Source organism: Chlorocebus sabaeus, chromosome 15 (assembly GCF_047675955.1).
Source record: "Chlorocebus sabaeus isolate Y175 chromosome 15, mChlSab1.0.hap1, whole genome shotgun sequence".
In the NCBI taxonomy this organism is placed as follows: Eukaryota; Metazoa; Chordata; class Mammalia; order Primates; family Cercopithecidae; genus Chlorocebus; species Chlorocebus sabaeus.
This window is the reverse complement of record NC_132918.1, coordinates 65,497,480-65,519,745: the sequence shown is the minus strand read 5'-3', so window position 1 is coordinate 65,519,745 and position 22,266 is coordinate 65,497,480. Positions and strand designations below refer to the sequence as shown.

At 38.8% G+C, this 22,266-nt stretch overlaps 1 protein-coding gene across 2 annotated transcripts in view; it reads right to left on the bottom strand.

Moving 5' to 3' along the window:
* Positions 1 to 22,266, bottom strand: part of KAT2B (lysine acetyltransferase 2B) — a 116,289-nt gene that overhangs the window by 5,511 nt on the left and 88,512 nt on the right. The window contains exons 11-17 of one of the 2 annotated variants that reach the window (XM_008009267.3): positions 21,618 to 21,744; positions 11,919 to 12,029; positions 8,544 to 8,687; positions 2,504 to 2,618; positions 914 to 950; positions 610 to 673; positions 429 to 513 (exon numbers count right to left, since the gene is read on the bottom strand). In XM_008009267.3, coding sequence (XP_008007458.1) covers positions 429 to 513; positions 610 to 673; positions 914 to 950; positions 2,504 to 2,618; positions 8,544 to 8,687; positions 11,919 to 12,029; positions 21,618 to 21,744 — 683 coding nt within the window. The remainder of the gene's footprint in view (positions 1 to 428; positions 514 to 609; positions 674 to 913; positions 951 to 2,503; positions 2,619 to 8,543; positions 8,688 to 11,918; positions 12,030 to 21,617; positions 21,745 to 22,266) is intronic. The other variant, XM_008009268.3, reaches the window with a different exon arrangement.

Here is a 22,266-nt window from a genome sequence, read left to right as displayed (position 1 = left end):
GTAGTTTAACTTCTTTCATTATTATCTTGAATAATTATGAAAAGGAATACCTATTTATGACAGACTCAAAGCATATCAAGAGGATAAGCTGATGTTTTCTATTTGCACCAAACAGTTAGAATATAAGCAAAGTTATATCTGAAGTACCAGCTTTCATACCTAGTGCTATCTGCAGTTACCCTGGATTTTCTGTGTCTAGTGTCGTTAAGCTCATGTGGACTCTAAACGACAGCTGCAGAATGTCTCTAATGAACACAGCCACCCACTTCTCTGCCATCACTGCCCCTCCACGGTGCGTGGAGTCCCACCACCCGTCATACACTTCCTACCCTAAACAGAGGAGTACAAATCAACCTCAGCAACCATTTGTCCCCCACACCGCCATCCAGAGTTTTAAATCTATACTTAGAAAATGTTAATGGCATTACCCATGGGGAACCTTATAACTTCATAATATCCCGGAGCTTCTGTTCTCTTCACAGGTTCCATGAAGGGCCAAGCGCTTTGATGGCTCTTGGGTAAAGAAAAAAGTAAGGTATCTAATATGGAAATTCCATGTGGGAAATCATTTCAAAATATGTGCATGAGGTGAATAAAGAGGACACCCACCTTCACCTGCTGGAGGATGCTCTTGAGCGTGCTGTAAAGCTGGTCAGGGTCTCTGGGCTCTTTACTTGAAAGGAAAAAGGAAAACAAGGAGCAATGATTAGATTTTTACCCTATTGCCAGCTGATTACTATTCAGCTCATTCTTACAAAAACCTAAAATTGGAACCATTCCAGAATGTTTTAGGAAACTCAAAACCCACCTACTGTTGTGTAAGTGATTACAATTAGTTTGCCCATTTTCTTTAAGTTGCTGGGTGGGGGGGAAAAATCACTTCCATTAACATCCTTTTGCCTGTCATACTTACCTTTTCTCTTTTCCACTCGGTTTCCAGCCTGTCTCTCCTATACGTCAACAAAATGAAACACTGAATGAGAAGTGCTTTGGGTCAAGAGAGTAACATAGTTAATACTTATCAAAAACAATAAATTACAGGCATGCCTCAATAAAAATCTACTTCTGAGAGAAGACTGAAATTAATGGCAATTAGTTACTTTCTTATACTGCTAACAATATAAAACATTTCCAAGACTAACAACGCTGCCCCATATGTTACTGTTTTTAAAGCAGGAACACCAACCTTTCAGTGGAGAGCATAAAAAATAAATATGTACAGTACTGTGGGCATGTGTATTTTTTAAACTGAAAGTCAAATGTTTTGCTGGTGACCCTGTAAAAGAGTTAAGCTGTTATTTTAGGTCAGAACAAACTCTGTCCTGGTCTCTGTTCTATTTGGCTAAGGCCCCGCTTGTAATGCAAGAAAGTTTAGTGTAGCAGATAGAAAACAGTCTGGAGTCTGACAGATCTGGATGTGATTTCCTGTTCTTTCCTTAAAAGGTAACACACCCTAAATAAGAGTAAGTTGTCTCTCAGTTTATCGATCTATAAAACAGAACCCTAAAAATCAGGTGGTTTTATCCCTATTGAGAGTAGTTGATGTACCAAAAAAAAAAAAAAAAGCACAGAAAAATGTGTGGCACAAGTAGGCATTCAATGATCTGGTTGCTATTATGTCATTAACAGAGATAATACATGGAAGTAGAATTTCTGGATTTAGCATAAAAGTAAGATCTCCCATAGGGCAGATGTAATAAAGTGATATATCTTGCCAAAATAACATTTTATTTTTTCTGGAAAATTTTTGTTTGTTTGATTTTGTTTTGTTTATTAATGCTTAAATATACTAAAAAGAACTTGGATTTGAACTGAATAAAATTACCAGATGATATTCAATGGCTTTTGACCTATAAAAACAACTATTTGGTATGGTTTAACCCAGTACAACTCAACTCTAACATATAGCCAAGAACCCTTAGGAAAACTACTGTAAAATAGGGAATATGAAACACGGTATACAATTTCCATCACACATAACAAATAACATTTTTTTAGAAGTTTGGGGAGACTAGTTTAGTCAAGCACAGACCTTGGAGGTTAAAACCCTGGTGGCAATGAGACACAGTGCAAACAGTAAGTTGTTTGGACATCAGAACTGGGCTGCTTCTAATTCTGACCGTTACTGGCTATGTGCCCTTTAGCAGTAAATGATCTAACTGCTTTGGAACTCGATTTCCCCATTTATAAAATAGGATTCCCTGCTTTCAAGGTTGCATATGCGTAATAATTCGCACTGTGCTACAAATAGCAGACTCTTAATAAACGGTGGATATTAACAGCTATTACAAGGGGGCATCTAAGCTCCCTTTGGTTTGTTTGTATTGGGTGGTAGGGAAGACATAAAAGGATGACATTTGCTGCCTTTCTTAAAAGACTAGAGATAACACAGAGACAGGCAGGGCAATATAGCTTTCCAAGTTACTGCATTCTGGAAATTGTTTCAAACACAAATCACAGCATTACTAAAAAATTTCGCTTTTAAAAGAAGGTCTATACGTACTAATTCCAGGAATGCTTTCTATAGGAATCTGTCGAACTCCATCTTTAAAACATGAAAGTCCAGGGTAAACTTTTCGAATCTGTGCCTGTTTTCTTTCAATCAGCTTTTTAATTATCTGTGAAGCACACGAAGGAAATGTGTTTAGGGAAAGAAGTCTATGGATACAGTTCAAGTCAGTCACCCTAATGAAATGTTTTCCTAACAAAACAGTCTTTTTTATGAAACGAGATGGGAGAAAGGGGTGAATGCTATTTAACAGGTAAGAAATGAACAGACTATATTATACCATGTCTATTTAGTGACATTCACAGAAACATCTTTGAGTTACTTGTCCCTGCCATCCAGAAAAGCCAATATTGAGAAAACACACAGCCCCTAGGGCTCACTTGTCATCTGTAGCATAACAGCCAATTATTTTGCCCTGCCTCTCTGAGGAGGCTCTGCCAGAATCACAGGAAAGCAGCCCTGAGCATTCACTACTCAGTCAAGTGACAGAATCTCTTCACATCCCATAACTAGGAACTGTTCCCTTCAGACTAGAGAGGCAGGTAAACGGGCCCCAGAAAGTCCCCAAAGCCTACAGTAGTTAAAGCTTTACTATTTAAACTTTTCAAGGCTGGAGCTCCAACCTATTCTAGCTGCATCAAAAAAGCAGCTCTATAGTAGTAGGCTGTCATGACAAGAAAGAAAACAATAATGCAATTTAAAGTATCATCTATTAAAGCAACACAACCATGACATGAGCCATCACACTGACTGAGAAATGTTAAGAGATGTTTTGTTTGTTTTGTAAAATAATTATTAATATGCTGAGGTAACTACTTCCAAGACAGTGAGGTTATCCCTTTAGAAAAATAAAAAAACTAAAAAATCACCATCCGGAAATTAGACATATCATAACGAAATTTTTGAAAAATGAAACAAAACAATAGAAATCACTAATTGCATTCACAAAGGAAAACAAAAAAATCTACTTCCTGATTGATTTCAAACATATAGCTGGTAAATACTGCAGCATGAATATGTAATCCTAACAGTTAAACAAATAACTTCATAAAATGAATGAGCTAGTAAAAGTATATTCCTAGTAAATCTAGATCAGTGCTGTCCAGTAGAGACGTAATACAAGCCACTCATGTAATTTAAATTTTTCTACTAGCCGCATTTTCAAAAGGCAAAAAGAAACAAGTGAAATTGATTTTAATAATGTATTTCATTTAACCCATTATATCTAAAATATTGTAACATACAATTGGAAAAAAGTGTAAGATATTTTACATTGCTTTATTCATATGAACTCTTGAAAACCAGAGGATTGGCCAGGCGTGGTAGCTCACACCTGTAATCCCAGCACTTTGGGAGGCCGAGGCGGGTGGATCACTTGAGGTGAGGAGGTCGAGACTAGCCTGGCCAACATGATGAAACTCCATTTCTACTAAAAATACAAAAAATTAACTGGGCATGGTAGTGCACACCTGTAATCCCAGTTACACAGGAGGCTGAGACAGGAGAATCGCTTGAACCTGGGAGGTGGAGGTTGCAGTGAACCAAGATTGTGCCATTGCACTCCAGCCTGGGTGACAGAGTGAGACTTCCTCTCAAAACAAAAAGAAAAAAAAGAAAAAAAAGAAAAAAAAAGAAAAGAAAGAAAGAAAAGAAAATCAGAGGATTTTATACTTACAGCATGCCTTAATTTTGACTAACCACGTATCAAGTACTCAGTGGCCACATGTGGCTAGTGACTGCCACTTTTGACAGGGCTGATCTAGATGGGTGCTTTCCATTTATTTGTAAGTCCAAATCTTCTTTTTTAAAAAACAAAGAATCCCAGCTGGTCGCGGTGGCTCACGCCTATAATCCCAGCAGTTTGGGAGGCCAAGGCAGGCAGATCACGAGGTCAGGAGATCGAGACCATCCTGGCTAACACAGTGAAACCTCATCTCTACTAAAAATACAAAAAATTAGCCGGGTGTGGTGGTGGGCACCTGTAGTCCCAGCTACTCAGGAGGCTGAGGCAGGAGAATGGCGTGAACCCGGGAGGCGGAGCTTGCAGTGAGTCAAGATGGTGCCACTGCACTCCAATCTGAGCGAAAGAGTGAGACTCTGTCTCAAAAAAAAAAAAAAAAAAAAAATCCCAAGGGTAATCTCTTAAATAGACACCTTCAGAGAATATGCTGAAGACCGTTTCAATTTGAAAAGTTTCCTTCTCTTCACCAAGGGACTCTCAAAAATGCAATGACCTACCAGATGGCTTCCACACACCTCATGTAGCACCTTAAAGATTGTGGGCTCCTGAGAAGTGACTGTTAATGGGACTGGGAGGCTTCCTAAGTTCTCTGTACCTCCAGTAATCACTATGGAGAAGAGATCTTTTTTAATTTTAATTTTTTGTTTTCATTTTAGATACAGGGGGTATTATGGGTATATTGTGTGATGCTGAGCTTTGGGCTTCTAATGATCCCACTGTCCAAGTAGTGAGCATAGTACCTGACAGGTAGTTTTTCAACCCTTACTCCTCTCCCTCTCTTGCCTCTTTTGGAAACCCCAGGGTCTACTGTTCCCATCTTTGTAAGCATGTATACCCAATGTTCAGTTCCCACTTATAACAGAAAACACGCAGTATTTTGTTTTCTGTTCCTGTGTTAATCTGCTTAGGATAATGGCCCCAGCTAAACCCACACTGCTGCAAACGACATGATTTTGTTCTTTTTTATGGCTGCATAATATTTCATGGTGTATATGTACTACATTTTCTTTATCCAATCTACCTTTGATGGGCACCTGGACTGATTCCATGTCTTTGTTATTGTGAATAGCGCTACAATGAACATAACAGCACATGCATCTTTTTGGAAAAACAGTTTATTTTCCTTTGGTATATGCTCAGTAATAGGATTGCTGCGTGGAACGGTAATTCTATTTTTAATTCTTTGAGAAATCTCCAAACTGCTTTCCACAGGGGCTGAACTAATTTGCATTCCCACCAAGAGTGTATAAGCATTCTGTTTTCTCCACAGCTTTGCCAATATCTGTTATTTTTTTAACTTCTTAATAATGGCCATTCTGACTGGTGTGAGATGGTGTCGCATTGTGGTTTTGACTTGCATCTCAGAAAGGAGATATTTTCATTGTGTTCTAGTATATTATCTTCACCTCCCTAGAAAATATCTTCAATTCAACTCCCTACCATGACCATAAAATCAGTGTCTTCCAAATGAAAGTATGTCCTCATCTTCTTCTCCTGAAGTCCATAGCTCAGTCCTATGATCTACTGCTTTCAGTTTTAGGGTCTCCCGAAGCAAAAAATTTCAGTGGAGTAGTTCCCCATCTCCAATACATCACCCAGTCTTTCCATGTCTTCTTATTAAAAAAATTGCATTGAGTTACCCCATCCTTACTTTGGCTTCTCCAACCCCAATTCCTTGTACTGTCACATGTAGATTAAGAGTTAAGATTTTATCCCCCCACCCACCACCTAGCCTATCCACACATACATGTATGCATGTACACACACACACACACACAAATAGGCACATATATACCCCATTATGCTTGCTCATAGCCTATTTGCACTTTCTCAAATAGTGCCTTCATCACCGACCTAACAATGGTCCTACCTGTTCATGTGCCCACAAATCTGTTCACGTTGGACTCTGAGTCTCTGCTAATGCAGATTTCATTACCAGGCTGCCCAGTTCAAAACAAATCTCCCACAAAAAAGTCATGTCAGGTAACATGAGGCCCCTACAAATCCTACCTTTCCCTTGGAGTCAACACTCACAAAGTAGCACTTAACTCTCCACTCTTGGTCCACCTGTTGAACTACACTAGTTTTCTCTCTCTGTCTCCACTAATGACAACTACAACTTATTCTGCTCCTGTATACTTTTAGGGGCTAGGAAGTGCCTCAAAATATTCACTGTTTCTTTGCTGCCACCATGAATCCCTACCTTCCTTGAGGGGTTTTTCACAGTTGGAATAAATAACACTTGTAAAAAATCAACTGAATTCTGTGGAAAAAAATACTACATGAATCCAAATATATTTTCATTGAAGTGACTTCAGATAGCTTTTTAAAAAACTAGCCCCCATCACCCATTCAACGGAATGTGTGAGCAAAGGCTGGAGGCAGAGAGGGAGGGGGAGGGGGAGGAGAGGAGAAAAAAGAAGGGGGAGGGAGCTTTGGCTTCTAAAAAGTTGACTGCTTTGTTAGCCATCTAAAATAGCTCTGCGCTTCTGGCGTTCCCCTGTAGGTTTGAAGGGCCAACAGATCATGTACAATGTGAATCTGCAGACTCTGCCAAGGGAATCCTGCTCTCAGCTAACACCATGGGGATGAATTAGTGCTGCTGGGAGGAGGAATGAGGAAAGAGCAGCTGACAGCAGGGTGATGGCTTTAGCTGGCCAGCAGCTTCTAATGCCGAATGATGTGCTGCTGAATCCAGACCTGCTCATTAAGCCCCAGAGAGAACAATGAGGAAAGCCAGCTCTTCAGAGACAGGGAGAGAGAGGAGCCTGCTGTGCTTTATTAACTCTTCCAAGTGTCTAGTTGGAATTCTCTCTTGGGCTGATATCTTTGAACAAAAAGCAACAAAAGTTGTTTTTATTTTCAAATCCAAAAAAAAAAAAAAAGGCCTTTGCTCACTTCCCCAGGAAACATAAGAACAAGACTGAGCCACTTTAAGTAAAAGAAAAATACTTAATGAGTGACTACTATGCACCAGACACCGTGTAAAAAGCTTTAGGGCTGTTCCGTAGATAATGCCTGACAAATAACTAAGAACTGGGATTAAGAAGGTTAGTAGAAACCAGAAAACAAAGATGGATAAGACAGATGTCCTCCTTAGCTATTTGTTAGAGAAAAGTGCACTAAACGAATAACAGAAGTATCAAGTGGAATTGATGTGGGATGACACAGCTGCAAACTCCACCCAACTGGGGGCAGCCAGGAGGTGATCCTGCGCTTAACACACAAAGTTCTTTCTTTCAATAAATGGCCTTTGTGTACTTCCCAGTTCTGTTCTTTTCATCATGGTTTTTTTTCTGTCTTAGAAAATTTAAATTATTATGTATTCAACTCTATCAACTTTTCCCTTTTACTGCTTCTCTTTTCATTCATATGCATAAAAAATGTCACCTCAATACCAGATAACAAATCACTTAATACCTAGAAAGATAAGCCTTCAGAACCTGCAATGTAAAAGCAGAGATTAACATACAGTAAGGTAAATGTCTACGTAAGATGAATAATTGAAATTCAAATAGGTGGATCAAACTGATGCTAGAGAAGTTCAGAAGAGTAACTGGAACACATGCTGAAACGGTTTGATTTATGCGTGTGCTGAGTGAAGGGGGTGGCTAATGGACGAAGACACTTTGGAGAACAGTAAATAGATGTATTTGGAGTATTTGGAGATGAAAGTAAAGAGATAGGAGTGGGAACGATAATTGAGGCCAGAATGTAAAATGGCTTCAAGGTGAAGTTAAAATATGTCACCATATTTTACACATTTTGTATTTTATACAAATTTAAAAAGTAATGACTCTTGTAGAAATGGTAACCAAGAAAGGAAACAGATCAAGGATACCTTTAAAGAATAAATCTATGGCCAGGCATTGATGGCTCACACCTGTAATCCCAACACTTTAGGAGGCTGAGGCAGGTGGATCACTTGAGGTCAGGAGTTCGAGACCAGCCTGGCCAACATGGTGAAACGCTGTCTCCACTAAAAATAAGAAAAATTGGCTGGGCGTGGTAGCACACGCCTGTAATCTTAGCTACTCAGGAGGCTGAGGTACAACGATTGCTTGGACCCAGGAGGCAGAGATTACAGTGAGCCGAGATAGTGCCACTGCACTCCAGTCTAGGTGACAGAGAGACTCTGTGTTAAAAAAGAGAGAGAGAAGAAATCTAGATAACCCATAGCAAACTGAGAGTTTGCTATCCAGTAAATACGTACACAGAGCACCCAAGGAAATGCAACCCACCCCAGCTAAGACTGGCCTGTACAGAAGGTAAGTGAGTCAACCACCTGCTTACCTCCTTCTGCTTTTTAATGATGACAGAAAATTCTGTGTATGGGATCCGTGGATTTAGCTCACACCCCATTAAAGTGGCTCCTTCATAATCCTTGATATAGCCAACATATTTGGTTTTAGGTATTTTAATTTCTTTGGAGAAACCCTGAAAAGAAAGTAAATTCATTCACACGAACACCATGCACAAATATCTACTGAGTGCTAACTATGTTCCAGGCACTGTGTGAGGAATCAAGACAAGCTTCTTTGAAGTTCTCATTGTACTATTCTGAAGAGGATTAGCTTAAAACCACCCATGAAGTTCAAAAACACCAGAAATCTAACTGTGTAAACAGGAAGCAAGACAACATTTTTTTAAACGGCCCTAATAAAAAGAAAGAAATATTAAAAAGTTTAAAACAGAAACAGGTATTAAGTAAAAATTAGGTTTAATTTTGTACTGAATTACATAATTAAATACGACTGTTGCAAATTTCTCCCAAAGTGGTGAGGGGATCCCCAGGATTCTCAACAAATCAATAACATTGATCTAAATTATCAAAGAAAAGATGGTCAAAAAATAAAGTTATTAGAAACTTAATGTTTCTAAGGAAATGAAATCCTTTCTTTGCAGGCAAAAAAATTCCAGACAGTCACAATGTATGGTTGTTTCAATGACATTAATGCTTTGGAATATACTCATTTACATACTTTAAGCCATAATAGCAGACTGCTTGAGAGTATATATTCAAAATTATAAATAATATATTTATAATATAAACATAATTTTCCTTAAGTATCTATTTCAGTTATTTGCAGAAAATTACTTGAACTTCAGCACCATCACCAGCAGTTCACTGCCTCATCTTTCAACAAAAACTTATTTTCCAAGTAATTATTGCCATCATCCTCAAAGAGAACTACAGACAAGTCATTTAAGAACCATGGCTGAGATTTCATGCTTTGCACTACAGTTACAGCCGAGGAAAGCTGATGCTCAAGACCTCAGTGAAACAATCCAATTAATTTCTTAGTAAGTTTTACCATAAAAGTTAAAATGCATCTCAAACAATGAGAAGATAACAAATATGAGATTATTTATCTGTCTTCAGAGCACAAAAAGCTTTCTAATTACGTAAGAACACATTAAAAAAAAAAAAAAGTCTGGCTGAGTGTAGTGGCTCATGCCTATAATCTCAGCACTTTGGGAGACTGAGGTAGGAGGATCACTTGAGTCCAAGAGTTCAAGACCAGCCCAGGCAACATAGCAAGATTCCCTCCCAACCCCTCGCCATCTCTACAAATGATTAAAAAAAAAAAATTGCTGGGCATGCTGGCATGCACCTGAGGTCACAGCTACTCAAGTGGCTGAGGCAGGAGGATTGCCTGAGCCCAGGAGGTTGAGGCTGCAGTGAGCTGTGATCATGCCACAGCACTCCAGCCTGGGTGACAGTGTAAGTCCCTGTCTGAAAGCAAACAAACAAACAAAATCCAAACCAAACCAAGTCCATACATTTTATGTAATAAAATCTTTAACATTCTGAAGATTTAAAGAAAAAGCCACAAGCAATGTTGAAACAAATATTATCCAAGGTTAATATTGTTAATAAATAGTTCTCATAAATCAATGTGCAACTAAACATTTTTATAGAAAAAGGGACAAAAGAAAATGAATTAGCAATCCAAAAAAGGAACAAATACAAAGAGTTGATAAACATGGAAAAATAAATCAAACTTCACACAATCAAATAAATTCAAACATACACAATTTATTATCTGGAAAAGTGGTAAATTTTTTTTCAGTTACCAACTCCTTTCCTGACCCCCTGATACACTGCTGACAAAAATGGAAATTTTTAAAGTATTTGGCAGCACATAACAAAAATGTCTGGAAGCAACTCTACTTCTAGAGATTTATTCTAAGCAAATTACGATCAATGAGGGCAAAACACGTTCACAAACACACACCCATACTTATGCATGTTACCTACAAGAAACACCTAAATAGCCAAAATGTATTGGTTAAAGAAATTATTTTCTACTTCTACAACAAAATCCTAGGAAACCATCAAAATTATTATATACACAAAAATATCAAAAATATATATATTATTATATATATAGGTATAAACCAATTTTTATGTTTATATACACACAGAAAAAATATTAAAAAGGTTTATGTCAAAGCATTCTCATTAGCAGCATAGGTATGAGCTGAGAGGGAAAACAAAAGAAAAATTTTAAAATAAAAAAAATCAAAGCATTAAAAAATTTCTTTGGGTGATGGAATTACAAGCCATTTTTCTTTCCTTCTTTTGCTTTATTACATTTTCTACAATGATTATACATTACTTTTATAGTCAGAAAAGTAAATGAGAATGTTTAGGAATTACAAATCACTATTAAAAAAAATATGCAGCCAAAGAAAAGTCCTCAAAAAGCTGAGCTGAAAACTTATTTTAAGACTTATTTAAAGAGAGACAAGGTCCCACTATTTTGCCCAGGCTGTTTTAAACTCCTGAGCACAGCAATCCTCCCGCCCCGGCCTCCCAAAGTACTAGGATTACTGAGCTGAAAACTTCTGATAAGAAACTGCTAGGACAGAGGCCTGGTGAAGTTGCTCACGCCTGTAATCCCAGCACTTAGGGAGGCCGAGGTAGGTGGATTGCTTGAGTCCAGGAGCTCGACACCAGCCTGGGTAACATGGCAAAACCCTGTCTCTACTAAAAACACAAAAAATTAGCTGGGTGTAGTCACAGCTACTTGGGAGGCTGAGGTGGGAGAATCACCTGAGCCCAAGAGGTCAAGGCTGTGGTGAGCTGAGATTGCACCACTTCGGTCTCAGCCTAGGCACCAAAGTGAGACCCTGTCTCAAAATAAAGAAAGGAAGGGAGGAAGGGAGAAAGGAAGGAACTGCAAAGATGACAGCTAAGCTCCTAGCCCACTATGTGCTGTAGAATCAGTACTGTTTGCAGTTTTTTGTAAACTCCAAGATTTCCTCTCTGCTATCATAAATAGAGGTCTTCCAGAAACTGAATCTGTTTTTCTCATTCACAGAGAATGCTACCCACCAAATTCCAGGACTGGGAATTTCTTATTAGAAACCATATTTTAGAATGTTAGGATGCAATATTACACCTTACTGACAGATGACATTCATTCATTCTCTCAACAAATAATTATTCAGTACTTACTATGTACTAGTGACACTCTCTAATCCAGGCTGAAGCTTATTTTTGATAAAATATATTTTGATAAAATGTTTTATTTTGATATAAAACAAACGTCTGTTCTTGTAAGTGGAAACACTGGGGGAGAAACTTATTTGGAAGAAGGCTACCTGAGAACATATTAAGAAAAGTAATGACAAAACAGTGTTGTGCAGTGAGAAACCAACCTGTTTCTTAAAGTATCCAATTGCATATTCATCTGCATATGTGAGGAAGTTCAGGATGTCATGCTTTATGTGATATTCTTTCAAATGATTCATCAGGTGTGTTCCATAGCCCTGTGTGGAAGTTAATATACAAACAAATACATTAGATTCTGAAGAAAAATTTTTATAAATCCACCAGGAAATGATGGTGAATTTAGGAGCTTGTACTTTTACATATTTTACCAACCAGGACCTTTCCTGAAGGAAATATATTGACACCCTTTCTTGCATTTCTTAACTTTGAAAATAAGCTATAAAACAAACAAACAAAAATCAAAACCCTTGCTTCAAAGATAAAAATCATCATTTGAAAACATAAGTTTCTAGTTATTTGAAAATAACACACCAGGGCCACAAGTTCCTAACTCAATCTTAAAGATCACTTGCTGAATATTAATATAAAAGTTTTCAGAATGAATGTTGATTATGAATTTCTGCTTATCTTTAAGGTATTTGAGATTCTCAGAAGAAAAAAAAAAAGATGCAAATGAAAAGTGCTAATCTTCACTAGAATATTTAGTAACCCAAGTGTTTACTGTAAACCAGAAATTGGCAACCCTTCGAAAGAACTGAATCATCACAAACATGGCATTTTAAATTTGGTCTTATCAGACCTTTCCAAGTGAGGTCTGAGAAGCCCAGAAATCTCTGAATAACTAAAGGTAGTGAACAATGTTGAATAAACTCAGTGATTGAAATATTTTTATAATATGAAGTTTTTTCAGTGACAAAGCTTACAGAAAACATATAAATCTAATGTGATTGTTTCGGAACCTCATGAAGAGAGATAAAAGTAAATCCAAGCATCCAGACAAAAATATCTTCACATAAATTTTCTACAATTTGGTAGCACATTTTTCTAAATAACTCAAATATGCTCCCAGGTATGATCTCATGGAATCACAGTACCTCAAGGACAGAAAGATCTCTGGAAGTCATTTTGTCTAACCCCCTAACCCATATGAGGCTAGAGGCCTTTTGCCATCTATCATGAAAAGGCAATCTGCTAGAACACCTCCAATGTAGGGCAATTCCTTGGTGGTGAGATAGACCAATTCATTTTCAGGCATTATATGGTTGGAAATTCCTTCCTAACATTCACCCAAGATCTGGTCATGGTTATTTCTACTTATTGGCCTTAGTTCTACTCCTAGAGTTACAAAGACTCATTCCTGCTTTTAATAGCCCTTCAAGCCTTTGAAGATTATACTCTCTCACACACGCCCATCCGTACTTCCCCAGTCCCAAGCCAAGCACCATCAAGGTTATAGTCATTCCTCATATGGCATGACTGAATGACACCTCATCAAACTAATCACTTTTTTTTTTTTTTTTTTTTTTTTTTTTGGGACAGAGTCTTGCTTTGTCTCCCAGGCTGGAGTGCAGTGGCACAATCTTGGCTCACTGCAAGCTCCGCCTCCCAGGTTCATGCCATTTTCCTGCCTCAGCCTCCTGAATACCTGGGACTACAGGCGGCCGTCACCACGCCCGGCTAATTTTTTGTATTTTTAGTAGAGATGGGGTTTCACCGTGTTAGCCAGGATGGTCTTGATCTCCTGACCTCGTGATCTGCCCACTTCAGCCTCCCAAAGTGCTGGGATTACACCTCCCAAAGTGATCTACTAATCACTTTTTCCACTAATCACTTTTTTCAGAGCTTTTTCTAATATAACAATGCCTTTCTAAAGCATGGATCCTAGGACCAAGCATAATAATAAGGGGACAGTATGTCCAGTAAACAGAACAGTATCATCATCTCCGTCTTCTGCAAATTATTCTTCCACTTATGTCACCCAAAGACATTTTAGTTTTTAGCTTTTCCCAAACATATCACAATACTGAACACAGAGAGTTTGAATAAAACTTGGATAAAAAGACAAATGAACTATTTCTCTCCTTGAGGAAACGATAGGAAAATGGGGAAGATAAACATAAACACACGTGTAGAGAAGGGGTATACTATTCAACACAGTAGACACTAGCCTCATGTGGCTATTGAGCAATTGACATGAGACTAGTCCAGTTTGAAACGTCCTGAAGTATAAAAACACACTAGGAAAAAAATTCTCATTACTAACATTTTATACTTATTACATGTTGATAAGACAATAAAAAATGTCAAAATTAATTTCACCTGTTTCTTTTTACTTTTTTAATATGGCTACTCAAAATTGTTAAATTACATATGTGACTTGCATTTGAGGCTTGCATTACATTTCTGTTATGCAGTATTGGTACAGAGTGATATATTTGTATCTTCAATAGTGTGCCGGGTGTAGTGGCTCACGCCTATAATCCCAGCACTTTCGGAGGCTGAGGCGGGCGGATTATGAGGTCAGGAGATCAAGACCATCCTGGCCAACATGGTGAAACCCCATCTACTAAAAATACAAAAATTAGCTGGGCGTGGTGGCATGTGCCTGTAATCCCAGCTACTCGGGAGGCTGAGACAGGAGAACGGCATGAACCAGGGAGTCGGCGGTTGCAGTGAGCCGAGATCTGAGCCAAGATCGTGCCAACACACTCCAGCCTGGTGACAGAGTGAGACTCCATCTCAAAAAACGACAACAAACAAACAAAACAAAACAATAGTGCAAAAGACCATAATCAAGGTGGTAAAGAGTGGGGGAATCGAAGGAAAAGAAAATGTTTAAGCTAGGCCTTAAAAAAGTTTTCAAATTGGAAACAAGAGAAGGAAATGGATTGGAAATCTAAATGTAAGGTATAATAAACCTTTACAAAAGTATTATAAAAAGATATAGGAAAAGTGGGCATATAACTTAGGGATACAAAAAGGCTTCTTAAAGAAAATATAAAATGCAAAAGCATGAAGTAAAACACTGATTATTAAGTAGAATACTTCAAATTTTAAAACTTCTTCAAGGCACCATAAATAATCAAAGATACCATAAACAAAAGACAAATGACAAGTTAGGGGGTGTAGCTGCAACATATATTACAAAGATTTAATATCAAAAATACAGAATCAATACAAAAAAAGAGATAGAATAAAAGAAAATTTGTCAAAGGATAGAACAAGAATATTACCAGTAAATATAAGCGATATGTTCGACCTCAATAGCGATCAGAGCACTCTACCATAAAATGAAATATTTCACCTGACGGTATGCAAATATGTTTACAGTTTATGTACCCAGTGCCAGTAATGGTAGGGAAAACTATTCTCTCCAACACCACTGGTGAAAAATGTAAATTGGTAGACCCACTGAGAAGGCAATCTGGAAATAATTTTTTAAATTTACACTGGCTATATTAATTCATATAGGAATTCTGCTTCTCAGTGTCTAAGGAAACATTTCCAAACAGAGCACTGTTGGTGATAGAAAATTACTGGAAATAAGCATATATATCTTCAGTAGAGAAACGATTACATAAATTATGGTGCATCCATATTATAAAATACTGTACAAAAAGAATAAAGTAGCTATATATCAGCATTAATAGAAATTCCTGCAATTATGAAAATGTTATTTATCTATGCTATCCAATACGATAATGACTAGTCACATGTAGCTACTGAGAACCTGAATAACCAAGGAGGTAAATATTTATTTTAATTTAATGTATCTAAATACAAATTTAAACAATCACATATAGGCACTAAAGCTGAAAGGTCTCTAAGACAATGTTAAGTTTTTTTCCAGTAAGGCAATGCATACAATATGAATTCCATTTATTTAAATGGGAAAGAAAACAACAACAAAAAAACACACAATCACCTCTTATCTGTAGGTTCAGTAAGTTCCAGTACATGTGTCAATACAAAAGTACCTGGAAGGATGTGTACCAAGCTGACAAAAATAGCAGGATGGTAGTGGGAAGGGGAAATGGGATTTTTGTTTTATCAGAAAATGTATTAGCATATGTCTTATATAATTAAAAATTATTTTAAAAAAAATTTTTTTAACTAGAGGAAAGCAAACGGTTGGCCAGTTGGAGTGAACTGCATGTGCACAGGAAAAGTAATGTCTAAAAATTAGTAAGAAATGTATCTTCTGATGAAATTCACTTTAACATGGATGCCAGTGCAAGAGAGATTATGTTGTATGCACCATCTTGTAAGGAGTTAATAGAAACTATAAATTTGTCCCCCTCATCCACAATCCAATTAATTTTACTCAAGAACAACAATGGTTCTTTGGTAAATAGCTTCTCAAAACCTGCATAAGATATTTTTCATCAGTGACCACAAATTTGTCATCTCTCCAAAAAACTTTTCCAGATTCCAAGTTGCTTGTGAGAAGGGGCTCTGTCTTTTAACTTGAACTTCCGCTGTATCTAACTAGTATTTGTGACTAGCAGTCATAGTAGTTTAAGTATTGCCTTGGTTAGAGAGGCAGTGACAACATAAAGCTATTATAAGCAAATGTTTATTTCGATTTTAACCCCAGAACTCTTTCCCCTTGTTTGTACACCTTTATTTTTACCCGCCATCAAAAGGATCATTTTCTAACTATCTGGTAACTTCAGTGTTTATTTAAATACCTATTATGGTAAACAAACATTAGCTACATAATTTTAAAGCTGCATATAATATCAAATCCAATTTTTTTTTTTTTTTTGAGATAGAGTTTCACTCTTGTTGCCCAGGCTGGAGTGCAATGGCTCAATCTCGGCTCACCGCAACCTCCGCCTCCTGGGTTCAAGTGATTCTCCTGCCTCAGCCACTGAGTAGCTGGGATTACAGGTACACACCACCACGCCCGGCTAATTTTGCATTTTTAGTAGAGACAGGGTTTCACCATGTTGGTCAGGCCAGTCTCGAACTCCCAACCTCAGGTGATCCACCTGCCTTGGTCTCCCAAAGTGCTGGGATTACAGGTGTGAGCCACCGCACCTGGCTAGATTACAAGATATTCCAAAATCAGGAGAGGAGCTTCAAGTAAACTCTCAAATGTTATCTTGTGTTTTCAGCACAATAAATCCACATACAAATCTAATTTAAAGAATTCACAGGAATTTGTTTATCAGCGTGATTCTCCAAAATGACCAAACATAGACTTTAAAATGCCATTTAGCCAAGATTTTTAATATAGTAAAATAAACACTTAAAATGTCTGCTTATGGTTGGGCACAATGGCACACGCCTATAATCCCAGCACTTTAGGAGGCTGAGGAGGGAGGATCACTTGAGACCAGGAGTTTGAGACCAGCCTGGGCAACATAGAGAGACCTTATCTCTACAAAAAATAAATTAGCCAGGCATGGTAGTGCACATCTGTGATCCCAACTACTCAGAAGGCTGAGGTGGGAGGATCACCTGAGCACAGGAGGTCGCAGACAGAGAGCTGTGATCATGCCACTGCACTCCTGCCTGGGCAACAGAGCAAAACCCCATCTCAAAAAAATCAAAACATGAAAATAAAAATAAAACTTCTTATGAATTTTCTGTTTTCAATAATGTATGCTACAGCCACCGGGACCCATTCAGTTTTACTCCATATTGGAGCAGTGCTTCCACGTTGTCTAGTGTTGCTGGGTTGGCAGAGCTCAGCAATCTTTATCTTAGACTATATGCCAGTGAAAATGTAAATATCTTGGGCAGTGTGATGTCTCAAAAGTTGTTCATTAATCATTAACGACACAGGACAGTAAAAAGACCAGGTAATTGAGCGGGCACAGTGGCTCACGACTGTAATCCCAGCACTTTGGGTGGCCAAAGCAGGCGATCATCTGAGGTCAGGAGTTCGAGACCAGCCTGGCCTATGTGGTGAAATGCCATCTCTATTAAAAATACAAAAATTAGCCAGGCCTGGTGGCTGATGCCTGTAATCCCAGCTACTAGGGAGGCTGAGGCAGGAGAATCACTAGAACGCAGGAGGCGGAGTTTACAATGAACAAAGATCACGCCATTGTACTCCAGCCTGGGCAACAAGAGCAAAACTCTGTCTTAAAAAAAAAAAAAAAGACCAGGAAATTAATGGAAGAACTGTTTCTCCCATTCTTACTTCTACTAAAGATTGGTTCTTACCATTAAAACACACACACACACACACACACACGTTCTCACCATTAAAACATACACACACACGCACACATGCAAACACACACACACACTAAACTCATCCATTCTATTTTGTTTTGAAAGACTAATCTTCATTTTCTAAAACTACAGTTTCAAGTCACTTACAAGAAGTGATTGCTTTTCTTGTTCTTCCTACTGAGTTTGTGATGCTTGGCCACCTTTTCAAGTCTTTAGAAAATTACATGGTTTGGGGGAAAAAAATGCCTTTCTGGGAAGTAATAAGACAAAGTATCTAATTAATACTAAATACCTTCAGTTTTCCTCTAGTATCCCTAAAAGTGTCCAAGTCAACCTTAATCAACCTTTCCAAACAAGGTGTTTGGTATAGCTATCTTTGAAAATAAAAATTATGCCATCTTTTTCTAAAATTACAAACCAAATACATATTTTCCAGGTCTTCACCCTAAGAAAAGCCAAATAAAATTTTCCTTTAAGTAAGTTCTTACTTTGAACATTTGGAAACATCTGGACATTTGTCACTTCGGCTAGCGGGGAATAATGATAAACACAGCAACAGCACCATCTAAAGACACACTGTCAGAATTCCTCGAAAATGAGCCAGAGATCAGTTTCAAGCAAGTATGGGTCTTCACCTTCCCCAGTCAGAATGATGAATGTAAGACTGTTGAATTGCATTTGCCATTTGATGCTTAGTGCAAAGAGTTGAAGACAAAAAGCTCCACTTGTGCTTTGTGAGAAAAAATACATCGCAGCAGCTATAATTGGCACTGTGGCTGGGCGCGGTGGCTCACGCCTGTAATCCCAGCTACTCAGGTGGCTGCGGCATGAGAATCAATTGAACCCAGGAGGTGGAGGTTGCAGTGAGCAGATCACGTCACTGCACTCCAGAGAGAGTGATAGAGCAAGACTCTGTCTCAAAATAATAATAATAATAATAATTTTAAAAATGGGTCCTGTGACCAGAGAGTGAAGCTGTTAATGAAAGCTACAGTACCAACAGCACAGGCTGTGCCCCTAATGCAGAGAATGATTCCTTTCAGGGACTTATTTTTGGTTTCTGTAAATGGCATTGCTTCTTTGAAGCTGAAAGAGTCAAGAAAATACTTAGACCAGCACTGTTCAATACAGGAGCCACTGGCCACATGTGCCTATCAAGCACCTGGAAGGCAGCTTGTCTAAATTGAGATGTGTTGTAAATGTAAAATACATACTTGGTTTCAAAGAGTTAGTACAAGGCTGGGCATGGTTGCTCACGTTTGTAATTCCAGCACTTTGGGAGACCAGGGAGAGCAGATCACCTGAGATCAGGAGTTCAAGACAAGCCTGGCCAACATGGTGAAACCCCATCTCTACTAAAAATACAAAAATTGGCCGGGCATGGTGGCATGTGCCTGTAGTTCCCAGCCACTCGGGAGGCGGAGGTGGGAGAATCACTTGAATCTGTGAGGCAGAGGTTGCAGTCAAGATCATGCCACTGCACTCCAGCCTGGGAAAAAGAGTGTGAGCCTGTCTCAAAAAAAAAAAAAAGGCCGGGCACAGTGGCTCACACCTGTAATCCCAGCACTCTGGGAGGCCAAGGCGGGTGGATCACAAGGTCAGGAGATCGAGAGCATCCTGGCCAACACGGTGAAACCCCGTCTCCACTAAAAACACAAAAAATCAGCTGGGCATGGTGGCAGGCACCTGTAGTCCCAGCTACTCAGGAGAGTGAGGCAGGAGAATGGTGTGAACCTGGGAGGCGGAGCTTGCAGTGAGCCGAGATGGAGCCACTACACTCCTGCCTGGGCGACAGAGTGAGACTCCTTCTCAAAAAAAAAAAAAAAAGACAATACAGAACAAAGAATGTAATGTAAAAGGTCTCCATAACTCTTCATGATGCTGAATGCCTATTGCAGTTATATTAATAACACTTAGGATATATGGGTAAAATAAAATATATTTCCAAAATTAATCTCACTGGATTCCACTTGCTTTTCTTAAAAAAAAAAATACAACTACTAGAAAATTTAAAAGCACATATATGTGTGCTTTTATAACCTCATATTTGCAGGTTGCTTTATATTTCTACTGGACACATTGCTTTAGACCTTCCAATAATTCTTCTCAGCAGCCATCTTAATCCTGAGCTGCTAATCTTTAGTCTGCCCACGAAAATCCTAAACGAATAACAAAGTTTTTTTTTATTTTTGAAATGGAGTTTCAGTCTCTGCTGCCCAGGCTGGAGTGCAGTGGTGTGATCTCAGTTCACTGCAACCGCTGCCTCCCGGGTTCAAGCGATTTTCCTGCCTCAGCCTCCCAAGCAGCTGGGATTACAGGCATGTGCCACCACACCCAGTTAATTTTGTGTTTTTAGTAGAGATGGGGTTTTACCACATTGGTCAGGCTGGTCTCAAACTCCTGATCTCAGGAGATCCACCTACCTCAGCCTTCCAAAGTACTGGGATTACAGGTGTGAGCCACTGCACCCAGCCCTAAGTGAATAACGTTCTAAGGACACGTTTTCTGGTTCCCTTTTCTTAAAAGCAAGAAAGTAGAACAGGACAAGGTCTAGATGAGAGCTCTTTCTGTCAATTCAGAGTCTAGTTTATTCTTGCCAGATTGCGGCACCAACTGCAATACCAATAAAACATGGACACAATTCCCGGAAAGGAAGGGACCTAGGCCAAAGACAACTGGGAAGGTAAATTAGCAACATAAAAAACAAAACAAACCAAAACAAAAAGACACTCCAACACATGCCAAACCCTACAGAATAACTTCTGAAATTTATTCATAAATTTACATGACTTCCCTTATAGAATTTCATGACTTCCCTTAAAGAATTTCTTTAGTCCTTGTCTTCCCTTAGGGACAAGGTCATAAGAAATCTTTCTGAAGTGTAAGCTGCCTGAATCATCTTTCTAATCCACATTAACCATATCCTTTCCAGTAGTTCAGTGTCACTAATTGTGATTACGTGTTTGTGTGTGTGTGGGTGTGTAAATTAACAATGAACACTGAGATTTATTTTCAAATATCCCTTCATTTGCTATAGATAGTTGAGTGACACATTGAACTTGTACAGTATCCTGCTACCTTGCCCCAAAGTCCAATAAAGCCTTGGTACAACCCTACTTGTTGGTAGGTGAAACCATTTACTCTTCTCACACACATACACATACACTCACAGTGAGACAGAGGTCCCCAACCCCTAGACCATTACCAGTCCGTGGCCTGTTAGGGACCAGGCCACATAGCAGGAGGTGAATGGCAGGGAAGTGAGCATTACCGCCTGAGCTCTGCCTCCTGTCAGATCAGTGGTGGCACCAGACTCTCATAGGAGTGCAAACCCTATTGTGAACTGTGCATGCAAGGGATCTAGGTTGCATGCTCCTTATGAGAATCTAACTAATGCCTGATGATCTGAGGTAAAACACTTTCATCCCAAAACCGTACCCCCAGTCTGGCCCGTGGAAAAATTGTCTTCCATGAAACCAGTCCCTGGTGCCAAAACGGTTGGGGACCGTTGGAGTGAGAGGACTATTCCCAGAAAGTCCTTAACTCCACTTTGAACCTTCTCTGGACATGGCACAGAGAGAGCTTCCCAAGCTCTGCAGGCCTTAGTGAGAAGCCCCACATTCTGCTTTTCTTCTAAGACCTTGGGTTACCCTTACCTTGACTTGCTCGTTGGAGGTTACAGCACAGAAGACAATCTCTGTGAATCCTTGAGATGGGAACATACGGAAACAGATGCCACCAATAACACGGCCATCTTTAATTAAAGCAAGGGTTTTGTGTTTCCTGAAAGAATAAGATTATGTCAAAGTTTTACCTATCCTAGTTATACAAATATACTTTTTGGGGTGTTCCTTATTAACCAACTAAGAAAGAGGGACATGTCCTAAGTTTCTATAGAAACTTCCTTCATGTAACCCCTATCTCACTAGACTACCCTTTTATCTGAACTTTTTAGAGCAAGCTTGACTGCATAAGACGTCATCAGCACTCCCATCAGAACAAAGTACCAGTCACCTAAGAAGTGCCTGAGGTTTAAAATAGAGAACAGTGTATGTGCAGAGGTGCTCTGGAACTGGCACACCCAGTGCCAAGGAGGGGTCAGGGGAAAGCAGGAAGTCATGGACAAACATGGTATGTGTCTCTAAAGAGTTAAGTCTTACTCCAAAATATTACAGAAATATTATGAAAAAGAATTTAAAATCTACATATACAATTTGTGAAACTTTGCATTATGGAATCCTTCCCTCTGTCTAAAGCATCACTCTGAATTGTCACAGGCATGGATCACAGTCCCCAGAGGCTACT